This window comes from Leptopilina heterotoma, unplaced genomic scaffold (assembly GCF_015476425.1).
Source record: "Leptopilina heterotoma isolate Lh14 unplaced genomic scaffold, ASM1547642v1 Lhet_167, whole genome shotgun sequence".
In the NCBI taxonomy this organism is placed as follows: domain Eukaryota; kingdom Metazoa; phylum Arthropoda; class Insecta; order Hymenoptera; family Figitidae; genus Leptopilina; species Leptopilina heterotoma.
In genome coordinates, this window is record NW_025110883.1 from 1,201,166 (window position 1) to 1,211,319 (window position 10,154).

The 10,154-nt window shown below is 26.6% G+C and overlaps 4 protein-coding genes across 5 annotated transcripts; 2 read left to right on the plus strand and 2 right to left on the minus strand.

Annotated features, from left to right (window-relative positions):
- Positions 1-257: 257 nt before the first annotated feature.
- On the minus strand, positions 258-3,637 carry LOC122499354 (histone-lysine N-methyltransferase SMYD3). 2 transcript variants are annotated; one of them, XM_043607658.1, is made up of 6 exons: positions 3,426-3,637; positions 1,815-2,056; positions 1,420-1,724; positions 1,050-1,329; positions 763-925; positions 258-682 (listed from the first exon to the last, which is right to left on the minus strand). In XM_043607658.1, the coding sequence occupies exons 1-6, from the start codon at positions 3,548-3,550 to the stop codon at positions 454-456; spliced, it is 1,344 nt and encodes a 447-aa protein (XP_043463593.1). In that variant the 5' UTR covers positions 3,551-3,637; the 3' UTR covers positions 258-453. The 2 variants fall into 2 exon arrangements, with proteins under 2 accessions (XP_043463593.1, XP_043463594.1); XM_043607659.1 differs by lacking the exon at positions 3,426-3,637 and adding an exon at positions 2,497-2,883.
- Positions 3,638-3,852: 215 nt separating this feature from the next.
- Positions 3,853-6,428, minus strand: LOC122499358 (surfeit locus protein 4 homolog). The gene is made up of 3 exons (XM_043607665.1): positions 6,275-6,428; positions 4,746-5,420; positions 3,853-4,658 (listed from the first exon to the last, which is right to left on the minus strand). Exons 1-3 carry the CDS (start codon positions 6,323-6,325, stop codon positions 4,572-4,574), a joined length of 813 nt encoding a protein of 270 aa, XP_043463600.1. The 5' UTR covers positions 6,326-6,428; the 3' UTR covers positions 3,853-4,571.
- Positions 6,429-6,982: 554 nt separating this feature from the next.
- LOC122499359 (protein BUD31 homolog) lies at positions 6,983-8,131 on the plus strand. Its single transcript, XM_043607666.1, has 3 exons — positions 6,983-7,190; positions 7,448-7,570; positions 7,659-8,131. Exons 1-3 carry the CDS (start codon positions 7,097-7,099, stop codon positions 7,874-7,876), a joined length of 435 nt encoding a protein of 144 aa, XP_043463601.1. The 5' UTR covers positions 6,983-7,096; the 3' UTR covers positions 7,877-8,131.
- A 208-nt stretch (positions 8,132-8,339) lies between these two features.
- On the plus strand, positions 8,340-9,784 carry LOC122499361 (ubiquitin-like protein 5). Its single transcript, XM_043607668.1, has 3 exons — positions 8,340-8,591; positions 9,238-9,430; positions 9,696-9,784. Exons 2-3 carry the CDS (start codon positions 9,253-9,255, stop codon positions 9,737-9,739), a joined length of 222 nt encoding a protein of 73 aa, XP_043463603.1. The 5' UTR covers positions 8,340-8,591; positions 9,238-9,252; the 3' UTR covers positions 9,740-9,784.
- Positions 9,785-10,154: the final 370 nt, after the last annotated feature.

Sequence of the window (10,154 nt, forward strand, 5' to 3'; positions counted from 1 at the left end):
GTTAAGCATATAAAAACTGTATTCTATACTTATATGTATTATTATTTATTTATCAATATAAATAAACATTAAGTATATATTTTAAAAATATTTATTACTTTTTATATACGTATAATTTTTAAATATAAAGAATATTAACGAAGATTTAATTTTCAGTACTTTTTAATGAAATTTAATATTTTTTTTTAAAAATAGTTTTAACAAAATTTCTAATAATTTCCAACGTACGAATTGTATTTTCAAGAAATTAAATTAAATTTTTCAACATTTACAAAAATTATATTTTGAATTTGTTATTCAAATTATTTACAAATTTAATAAATTAAGAAGAATTGTTTTTTCCGTACGCAGTCTTAGAAATTTTGAAAATTTCCTTTGGAATGAAATCGTAATTTGATTTTTCGTTGAATGTAGACTCACAAATATTTTTGATGAAACTTGAAAAATTTGCGATTAACAAATTGAAGGAATATTTCCACGAATTTCGGCAATTGCTTGAGAAAGTAGTGGTATTACATTTTTCGTCAAGACCGAATGATTTTCACCATGAGTGATTAATAAAATAGAACGAGATGTTTTTAAAGTCTCATAAGCAATTTTGATTTTGCCCAAATGCATTTGAATTTTTCCTAGTAGAAGATACAAAAGACCCGTTAAAGGATGCATTTGCTCGTAGTAATGTCTGAAAACAAAATTAAAAAATAGATTATTTATTTAAAATTTGAAATCTGATAAAATTTGTATTTCAAAAAAATGACTTACAAATATCCTGGAATTAATTGCAGAGCGTAGAATTCAGCGTCTTCCCAATATGATAATGTCACAGAAGCATCAAATGCTGACTCTAATGCTCGAACGTGTTGCAAATTAAGAGGATGAAAAACTCCTTTTTGTTTCTTTAAACACATTTTACTGATATCGATATCTATTTTTGTTCTCAGCTAAGGATTAAAATAAACTCAAAAAATTCCCTTAAATTTTAATTAAAACGTAATTATTAAATTAACAATTTAATGAGTTCATTGAGAAATTTTTGATAAAAAGGATACAAGCCATACTCTTCATTCTTTGTAAATGATTTTCAGTAAAGTCTCTCGCATCCTCGAATTTCTCGCGTAGTTCGTTGGAAACTTCTTTTCCACAATGGGAGCAATTATCATCACTAATATCACAATATTTTGAACATGAAATTTCTTGACAAATCGCTGATTCAGTTAATGGCTCAGGTTCCTTACATTTTTCACAATCACACAAAAAATAATAAGTGCTCATCAATTCCGCTTGTCTCGAATCTCTCGAATTCATTAAATCGATATAGGAAATTTTTATCTGGAAAATTAACGCACTCATCATTTTTAAAAATTATTAATAATAATATTTGAATAAAAGTATTAAATGAATAAAGTTAGAAAAAAATACCTGTGACCACTCGAAACGAGGAACATCGACAATTGTACGAATAATAATTTTCGTCCCTTCAAAAACAGCGACTGCATTTGGTTTACAACTGTGATCGAGAATAGAAGGCGACAAATAAATGCCAACTCCAATACTATTCATATCACTGTCCAATATATTGAATGAATTAACGCAAATTTTCCCATAAATTCCCATTAATTCCGCTGGATTAGGAAGTTCGGATTTTCCCATAAATTCGAATAAAACTCCACAAAGAGACGTGAAGTGTTCCATTCGCTTCTTGTCTTCCTTTATATCCGTATAATCTACAAGATGAAAATTTCAAAAAATACTTTCTTTTTGTTTAATAATTATTAAATACTATAAACTATAGTAAAACGTAAAAACAATCTTACGTGACATTAAATCTTTGAATTTTCGAAAACTGTGATCGGAATAATATCCCTTTTCCTCTCCTCCACCGCTATTGAGTTTGACAATTATTCTCGCCATTAAACGAGCAGCGTCCGGAATAACTCGAGGAGCAATTCTTTTCAAATTTATACATTCTTGTTTGTGAATATTCCAAGCGTCCCTCTGACAATCGCGATTGCAATATTGAACATAGTGACAACCGGAACATTTTAAAAGCTTGCCACTGTAAATAAATTTAAAAAAACGAAGATTATTAGCTGTACAATCATTAATTTCAATAAAAGTTCATTACAATTTACAATAATCTTTGTTACTTATTTTACGAAAAAAGGAAAAACAAATTTAAAAAATAATAAAACAAAACACAAATAAAAAATACAGGTAAAACAAATGATAAATTATGCAAGCAAAGGATATAACAAATGATAATAAAATAATGTCTTAACAATAAAATAACAGCAACAACAATTAAAAATGTATTTAAAATATATAACTGAAAAGTGAGGTTAGAACGTAAATTCGCACAAGTTTTAAGCAAACATTTTAATAACAATTCAATTACACGTTATTTAAAGGTGAAAAATTTGCAAAATAGATCAAATTAAATTTAGCGAAAGGAGAAGGAAAAAGAAAAGTGTAACGAAAACAAAAATTATTATATACCTTTCAAGACAATTGTCACATCTATTATTTATTTGCTTTGAACTCAAAATATAAGCAAAAGGTTTGGTTGTTAAAATAGTAGTTCCTTTTTTAATTGATTGTCCTTTTTCATTCATTTTGTAAAGTGTCTCACAACAAAATTTCAAACGAAATTAAACGAATTAACAATAATGAATGACGTTCAATTACTTTTTGTAAACATTTCAATTTCAACAATTGCAATTTATTTATTGAAACAAATCTTTTCAACAATTGACACAAACAAAGACGTTGCACGACAATGTTTAATTAATTCTTCCCTTTTTTGTTTTTAAACATTTTTTTAAAAGAATAACGAGAATAACACAAAGGCTGTCACCGGCACTTTACAAACATAACCTCTAAATTTCTTACGGTACATTTCACAATTTGGTTTTGCTCACATAAATTACACTCATTGATTGGTTACTTCTTGGACAAATGATGAAATCGACCAACCAAATTTTGCGAAACAGCGAAATTGGGAAATTTGCAAAATATCTAGTCTGTGATTGAACCTTTACGATTTATATAAATAAATCAATGTATAGATTTATAGATATAATTAAACCAATCATTTCGAATATTTCAAGGGCGTGATCTCGACATAAATTCAAATAGTGATTAATCGATTGCAATATTGTTTTTATTTAATATATATATATATACTCTAATAATAATTATTTAATTCAATGTTTTCGAAAAAATTGGGAAAAAAATTTTAAATTAAAGGTATTTCTATATTTAATACACTTGATAAAATAGTTCAGTTTCATTTAGAAATTTTCTAAAAATAAGGAAACAAAAAACCGCTCAAATAAATGTTTAAAAAATTAAATTTCTTGTAAAATATTTCAAAAATTTGAGAAAAAAATTATTTATCAGGTGGAAAATATGAATAAAGTACTTACTTATCGAAACAATAATCGCATCGCTCGGAATGTAAAATAGATTTCAAAATGTAGGCAAAAGGTTGTGCTTTCAAAACATTTGTTCCCTTACTCACGCTTGGCCAATAACCGTTTTTTATTTTCATGATGACTAAAGAATTATTTTTCAATTTAAATTTGAATTTTTTTTTAAATAAGAAACACTTTCCCAATGTAACAATCCTTATTATAACTTGTCTCTGACAGAATAATTCTATTTTCAGATAGCAAATTAATTTCGGACGTTAGCATCAGATTATTATTAGAAAGTTTAGAAGTGGGGTCTCAGTTTTGAACCGTGGTTATTTCATTTCGTCAAAAAAGAAAAGAAAAGAAAGTAAATTATTTCGAAAACTTAATGACTTTTAGTTTTTTTTAAAAAAAAGCACCTTGGAAAAAAAAGTCAAAATTCAAAGTTGAAATCGAACATTTATTTACAGTCACTTCAACGATATTAATTATAAACTATTTTTTTGAAATTATCATGTAAAAGGTAATATAATAGTAAAAAGTGAGAATTAACTTTTACGGAAGAATTTGATTTGTTTCATAGGAAAATAAAATTAAAAAAACAATAATAATAATACAAACTAAGAAAATAAAGCACAGAAACTAAAAAAAGCTAAAAAAAAAAGTGTACAAGAAATTAAAAAACACCGAAAAAAATATATATTTTTTGTTTGTAATAAAAGTACTGCCCATATGTACAATGCGAATTATTTCATAATATAGTATAAATTAGTCTTCGTATGTTGCTTTGTAATTTTTTTTCTGTAAATATGTCTTAAAATGCTGTACTTCTTAAGGCATTTTCTTTTTTTGTTTTTTCTTAACAAAGTCATATGTCTGACGATTGTTGAGAATTTTATAACCGAATCGGTAGTGTTCAATTAAAAAACACTACGTATCAGTATTTTTTACCGAGCAATTTTTTCGCCCGTGTTTTTCATTCACTTCACTAAAAAATATAATCTAAATTAACGTACTTATGCGCAACATTTGTTGCGTTCAATCACATGAAATGATTTTTCAATGCTGCCCCACAAGCATTTTGAATTGGACGAAAATATTTTTTTTGAATTTACAGATGAAAGTGATTTAATGATGATTTTTCTTCTTTTCATTAATTTAGTATTTCTTTTTATGTTCGTCCATTGATACACCTCCTGGTCCTAATGATACGATCATTAACAAACCTCCAACTACTGATAGAGTCTGCAAAAAAATAGTAATTTAATTAATTGAAATTATTAAAATTAAAATTTAATATTTTGAATTTAGTAAATTAGAAAAGTTTATTACCTGGAAGAAGTCATATTTGAGAAAATCTCTTAGTGGTTTATAGTCAGGAATTGTCCACCATGCATTATGATAAAAGTTGAGGCAAGACAATAGTAAAACGAGTAATAATGCACTGAGCTTCGTCTTATATCCAATACAAACTAATAACATAAGGATACTGCCAACAATATCCAGGAAGATTTGCATGAATGCAATTTCAAAACGTAATAATGTTATAAACATAAATGCCAAAAGAATTCTCCCAGCGAGTTGTAGAAAATTTTTCGGCTTATTTTCACCGAGTGTTGGAACGCCGGCAAATAATGATCTTCCCTCTTCACGTGATTCAGCTAAAACCAATAGTAATGCACCAATAAGTGCTAAATTTCTAAATAGAAAATGCATGTCCCAAAGGATGCTGTAGGCGAATGTTTGTAGGACAACAATAAAGAAAAGTACGCCACAAGCGATGCTCACTTTAAAACGTCCAATAACCATAACACAACCACCTAATTGACCAATTAAATTCACCAGGACAAATATTGTCGCAAGAAATTTCCCACAACCCCATGACATATCCATATATTCCCTCTGTTCATTCCATTGAAACCACATTCTTAATCCATCCTCTAAAAATGTCGCTATCAAACACACCCTCGCCATCGTCGGCAATATGTACTTCCCATTGCGGATTACCTGAAAAAATAAACAGTAAATAAATACTCCGAATATCAAAAAAATTGATTCATTTAGAAAAATTTATTACTTTCAAAAATAAAAATTGATTACAAGGATTACAAGTATTGAATAAAATTTGACGTTGATAATTTCCAAATATATTATATGTATACCAAATATTATTTCGAAAACTTTACATTCTTTCATAAAGTAGGTTTGTGAAAGTGATCGAACAAGATTCTGAATTCGATCAACACACTTACGAAACAATACACAAGTGAAGAAATTAAAAAATTAGTTATACAAACAATATGGTATATAATATATTACACACTTGAAAATAGAAAATACAAAAAATATAACACGATTCATAAATGAAATTAATGTCACCAGGTCATTGTCTAAATAAGTCGGTCAGAAAATTCAATATTTAACCAGATGTAAAATTCAAATCCAAAGCAAATTTTTTTTCTCATGAATAACTATTCCCACAAATATATGTTAAAATTTATGCCAAAATTTTTAACTAACATTTTTAAAATGTTTTTTTAACTAATATTCATATTGTTAGAACAATTTTATGCTACAATGTGGATAAAATTTTAGTAAACATAATTGAAGATTTCAATTAGGGTGGTAAAAGTCAACAAGAGTGTATTTAATGAAAAAGGGGTAATTTATTAGAGAAGATGCAAAATATGTGCATAAACTTTAATACAGGTTAGGGTGACGTTGACAGAAAATTTTATGATTTAATCATTACGTGGAATCTAGTTGTTCTTTGCGATGAAAAATTTTTCTAGTTGATAATTTTTCAATATTGGATGTAAAAAATTGTTTTTATTTGTAATATTTGTTTATTTATTCTTTACCTGATCCGCAATATCCTCCGCTTTGGAAAGTACCTCCTGCTGCTGGATCATCGTGCTTTATTTGAAAAACCAAAACCCATGCACTCATATACACACACTCACGTGTCACTCTGGCTTCGCGCATACGAATATACCGACCAAAAAGATTATTTTACATGAAATTTTCGTTATATATTTGATGTGAAGATGTGGAGTTTACGCACTTCCGGTTGCAGGGATGTATATTTCGTTTTGGTAATTAAATTTTTAAATTCTCATCTTATTTTTGATTTTTAAAAGCGTGTAAACAAAACAAATATTCTCTTCCACACGTTATTTAAATAACAAATACAACAATTTGTGTTATTTTAATTATTTAATTGTGTTATTTTTGTTTTAAAATACACTTTTACGGTAGAAATGTATGCTCAAGGTACCGGAAGTACTCGCTACAGTTCTGAAGAAACAAATTAAATTTATTTTCCAAATGACGTGGTTCATAAATTCATAAACAAAGCAAATTTACCATTTTTCACGACTTAGGATAAAAAATTATTCATTTCTTCATGTTTAAAATCAATTGTACTTATTTAAATGTACATAAAATAATATTTTTTATTAAATAAACGGTAAATTATTATGTTAAATTTACATTTAAATTGGAGTAATTTTAAATTTCGCGCGTTATTTAGTCAGTTGACTAGAGTATTTTTTATCGCACCTGCGCTCGTAAATACTTCCGGTTACTATTTTGTTTACTGTGTAAACTGTGTTGATTGTCCTCGTAACAAAATAATAAATAAATAAAGTCTCGAGTGTTGTTTTTCGTTAAAACATTTAAAAATGCCAAAAGTAAGACGTAGTAAAAAATCTCCACCCGAAGGTTGGGAATTAATTGAACCCACTTTAGAAGAATTAGAGCAAAAAATGCGTGAAGGTAATTTTTGAGGTTATGTGTGTTTGTTGAAACTGTCACTAAATTTAATTGTTTTTAATACTTTTATAATCGATTAAGTGTTTACAGACAAAATAATTTGTAATAATTGTTACAGTCCTAATAGTTCTAAAATTGTAAAAATGTTTCATTATTTGCTTTAGTGTAATTTTGTACATATTAACGTACAGGAAACGTTAGTTCTATTTGTCGTCTCTTTTTTTCTCAAAAATAGTTAAATTAAATTTTTTATTTTTTAGCTCAAACTGAACCACATGAAGGAAAAAGAAAGCACGAATCATTGTGGCCGATTTTTAAAGTCCATCATCAAAAATCACGTTACATTTATGATTTGTTTTACCGAAGAAAAGCTATCAGTCGAGGTAAATATATAATTTTTTATAAGTTTAATAATTTTTAAAAGTATTTTTTTACAATGATAATAATAATAATAATATTCCTTTTTATTAGAACTCTATGAATATTGTCTGAATGAAAAGATAGCGGACCCGAATTTAATTGCAAAATGGAAGAAAGTTGGTTATGAAAATCTTTGCTGTTTACGATGCATACAAACTCGGGACACGAGTTTTGGTACAAATTGTATTTGTCGAGTACCGAAAGGCAAATTAGAAGAAGGAAGAATTGTCGAATGTATTCACTGCGGTTGTAGAGGATGTTCCGGTTAATTATTTAAAAAGAATGACAATTAGCTTTAATAATTGAAAAAGAAATAATGTACATATTTAATGATTAGTAACACTAAGTTAAATTGTAAAAATTTTTTAATACTTTTACAATCTCAAATTGCATTAAAAAAATGTAAGAATGCAATGAATTTGTTGTCAACATTTTTTGTTTTATAAACGAACAAATCACAAAATTAGAAAGAAAATCATGAAGCTTGTATTTACAAAAGTATATAAATAAATTGAAAAAATGAATTTTGTATTTTTAAATATTTACATTATCCTTATATAAAATTTCTTTTTGTTACTATAAAAATAATAACTAAAATATTAAATTAATTTTAAAAAATCAAAATTATAGTTAATCACCACTTTTCAATCTACTAGGTATAATTTAAAAAAAATTCTATAAATTATAAATTTTCTAATTATTTTATTTTTAAATTATTAATTGTGGCGCAAGCGTACTATTCAGAGTGGTGGGGGCAAAAAAGTATGACATTTGTTTTGTACTTCATGTTCATAATAAATATTTGTAAGTGTCCAAAACAATAATTGTTTTTAATTCACGAATGTGTTTATTGCGAAATAGAATAAGTTTTTATATTTACCGACGAATAGAGGACAATTATATTAATTAAATTAAATCGGAATTTACAACGTTCAGATTGAGGCGCTCGAGGGTAAAAGATAAAATTAAAAAAACTTCTTATAAGTAAGTAAAAAAGCAGCATTTTAACATTATAAATGTAGAAATAGAATCTACAAATCATAATTTTTAATAATTAACAACTTTTTAGTTTCAAATGCCAGTGAATTTTAATTATAAACAAAAACAATGAAACCTAACCTCAAAATATATTGTAAAATTATAAAAATCAAAAAAAGACTCCTAAAAACTAATAATGAATAAACAATGTTTAATTATTACAATTATATATTATAGTAAGTTAAATTTCAATAATTACTTAACTTATTCTTGCAAATTTATATGAAATATTTCGAATTTTTCGTTGTGTAAACGTTTAATTTATTTATGCCTTTCTTTTTTATTATAATTATAGTATTTAAACTATATTAAAACATATTTACTCGATAATTTGTTAAACTAATTAAAATTGATCTTATTCGTAAGAACAAAAAAATTTATACATGAAAAAAGCTTTCTTTTTTAGTTACGGAAAAATAATTGAGGCCTTGGATCCAATAACTCGCCCGACGCTCGGAGGAACGCGCAACTGCCAGTCAGTGAGCAGTGAGCGCCTCTGGGCCACTCACTGCTACCCGACTGGTATTAGCGCGTGTCTTCGAGCGTCGGGCGAGTTATTGGATCCAAGGCCTCAATTGTACTTTTTTTGCAGGCAAACAAAGGGAAAATGTTGGAAGTAACTTGTAACGATCGTTTAGGAAAAAAAGTTCGCGTCAAATGTAATGGCACCGACACAATAGGAGATTTAAAAAAATTAATTGCTGCACAAACTGGCACACGATGGGACAAAATTGTACTCAAAAAATGGTACACAATATTCAAAGATCATATTCAACTTCAAGACTGTATCCTTTATAAAAAAAAATTTGTTCGCTAATTTTTAATAATTGGAATTTTGCTATTGGATTATTAATAATTAACTTTTGTAAAAGTAAAGATATTGAATTTTAACTATTAGTTATCTACAGTTAAATGAGTAATTGAAAAAGTAATTTATTTATTAATTAGTTGTACAATCGTCTGTTTTTATAAAATAATAATTAAATTAATTTAATGAACCATTATCACAGATTATCAAAAAAATAAATTCCTTAACGTTTTTTTCAATAGATGAAATTCACGACGGAATGAATTTGGAGTTGTATTATCAATAAATCGCTATATCTAAGAAATTAAATATATTTTATTCTTACTTATAATTTCTTACTGTTTTTTCTTCTTCTTTAATTTAATATACACTGAAACTAGAATCTCTGGTATTTTTTTCAATGTTTTGGTGTATATGTATGAAATTCATCAGAGAAATTAATATGTGATTGGACAGATTTGATTGAAAATTAATACAAATAAGCAGTCTAAAATCACACAGCGCACTGATTTTTCTAGACATTTTTTTTATATTGTTATATAAACTATAAACATCACTCTAAATGCTTTTTTACTTTTTGTTTTTCTTTTTTCAAACAAATATCATTTGTACCACATCAACATTTTGAACTCTGATACTGACATACACATTTTTCATAAAATATATTATTCTCCTCGCTTCATAAAATATATTTTTATGTA

What these genes read in the sequence shown, in the direction of transcription:
- LOC122499354 (XM_043607658.1), bottom strand. Translation starts at nt 3,550, where the DNA reads ATGAAAATAAAAAACGGTTATTGGCCAAGCGTGAGTAAGGGAACAAAT. An exon ending in AAGAATGAAGAGTATGGCTT is followed by an intron (nt 926 to 1,049) that starts GTATCCTTTTTA and finishes GAACAAAAATAG; the next exon opens with ATATCGATATCAGTAAAATG. An exon ending in CAATTAATTCCAGGATATTT is followed by an intron (nt 683 to 762) that starts GTAAGTCATTTT and finishes TTTTGTTTTCAG; the next exon opens with ACATTACTACGAGCAAATGC.
- LOC122499358 (XM_043607665.1), bottom strand. Translation starts at nt 6,325, where the DNA reads ATGATCCAGCAGCAGGAGGTACTTTCCAAAGCGGAGGATATTGCGGAT. An exon ending in CGGAGGATATTGCGGATCAG is followed by an intron (nt 5,421 to 6,274) that starts GTAAAGAATAAA and finishes TTATTTTTTCAG; the next exon opens with GTAATCCGCAATGGGAAGTA. An exon ending in TCAAATATGACTTCTTCCAG is followed by an intron (nt 4,659 to 4,745) that starts GTAATAAACTTT and finishes ATTTTTTTGCAG; the next exon opens with ACTCTATCAGTAGTTGGAGG.
- LOC122499359 (XM_043607666.1), top strand. Translation starts at nt 7,097, where the DNA reads ATGCCAAAAGTAAGACGTAGTAAAAAATCTCCACCCGAAGGTTGGGAA. An exon ending in AGAGCAAAAAATGCGTGAAG is followed by an intron (nt 7,191 to 7,447) that starts GTAATTTTTGAG and finishes TTTATTTTTTAG; the next exon opens with CTCAAACTGAACCACATGAA. An exon ending in AAGAAAAGCTATCAGTCGAG is followed by an intron (nt 7,571 to 7,658) that starts GTAAATATATAA and finishes CCTTTTTATTAG; the next exon opens with AACTCTATGAATATTGTCTG.
- LOC122499361 (XM_043607668.1), top strand. Translation starts at nt 9,253, where the DNA reads ATGTTGGAAGTAACTTGTAACGATCGTTTAGGAAAAAAAGTTCGCGTC. An exon ending in TCATATTCAACTTCAAGACT is followed by an intron (nt 9,431 to 9,695) that starts GTATCCTTTATA and finishes TTTTTTCAATAG; the next exon opens with ATGAAATTCACGACGGAATG.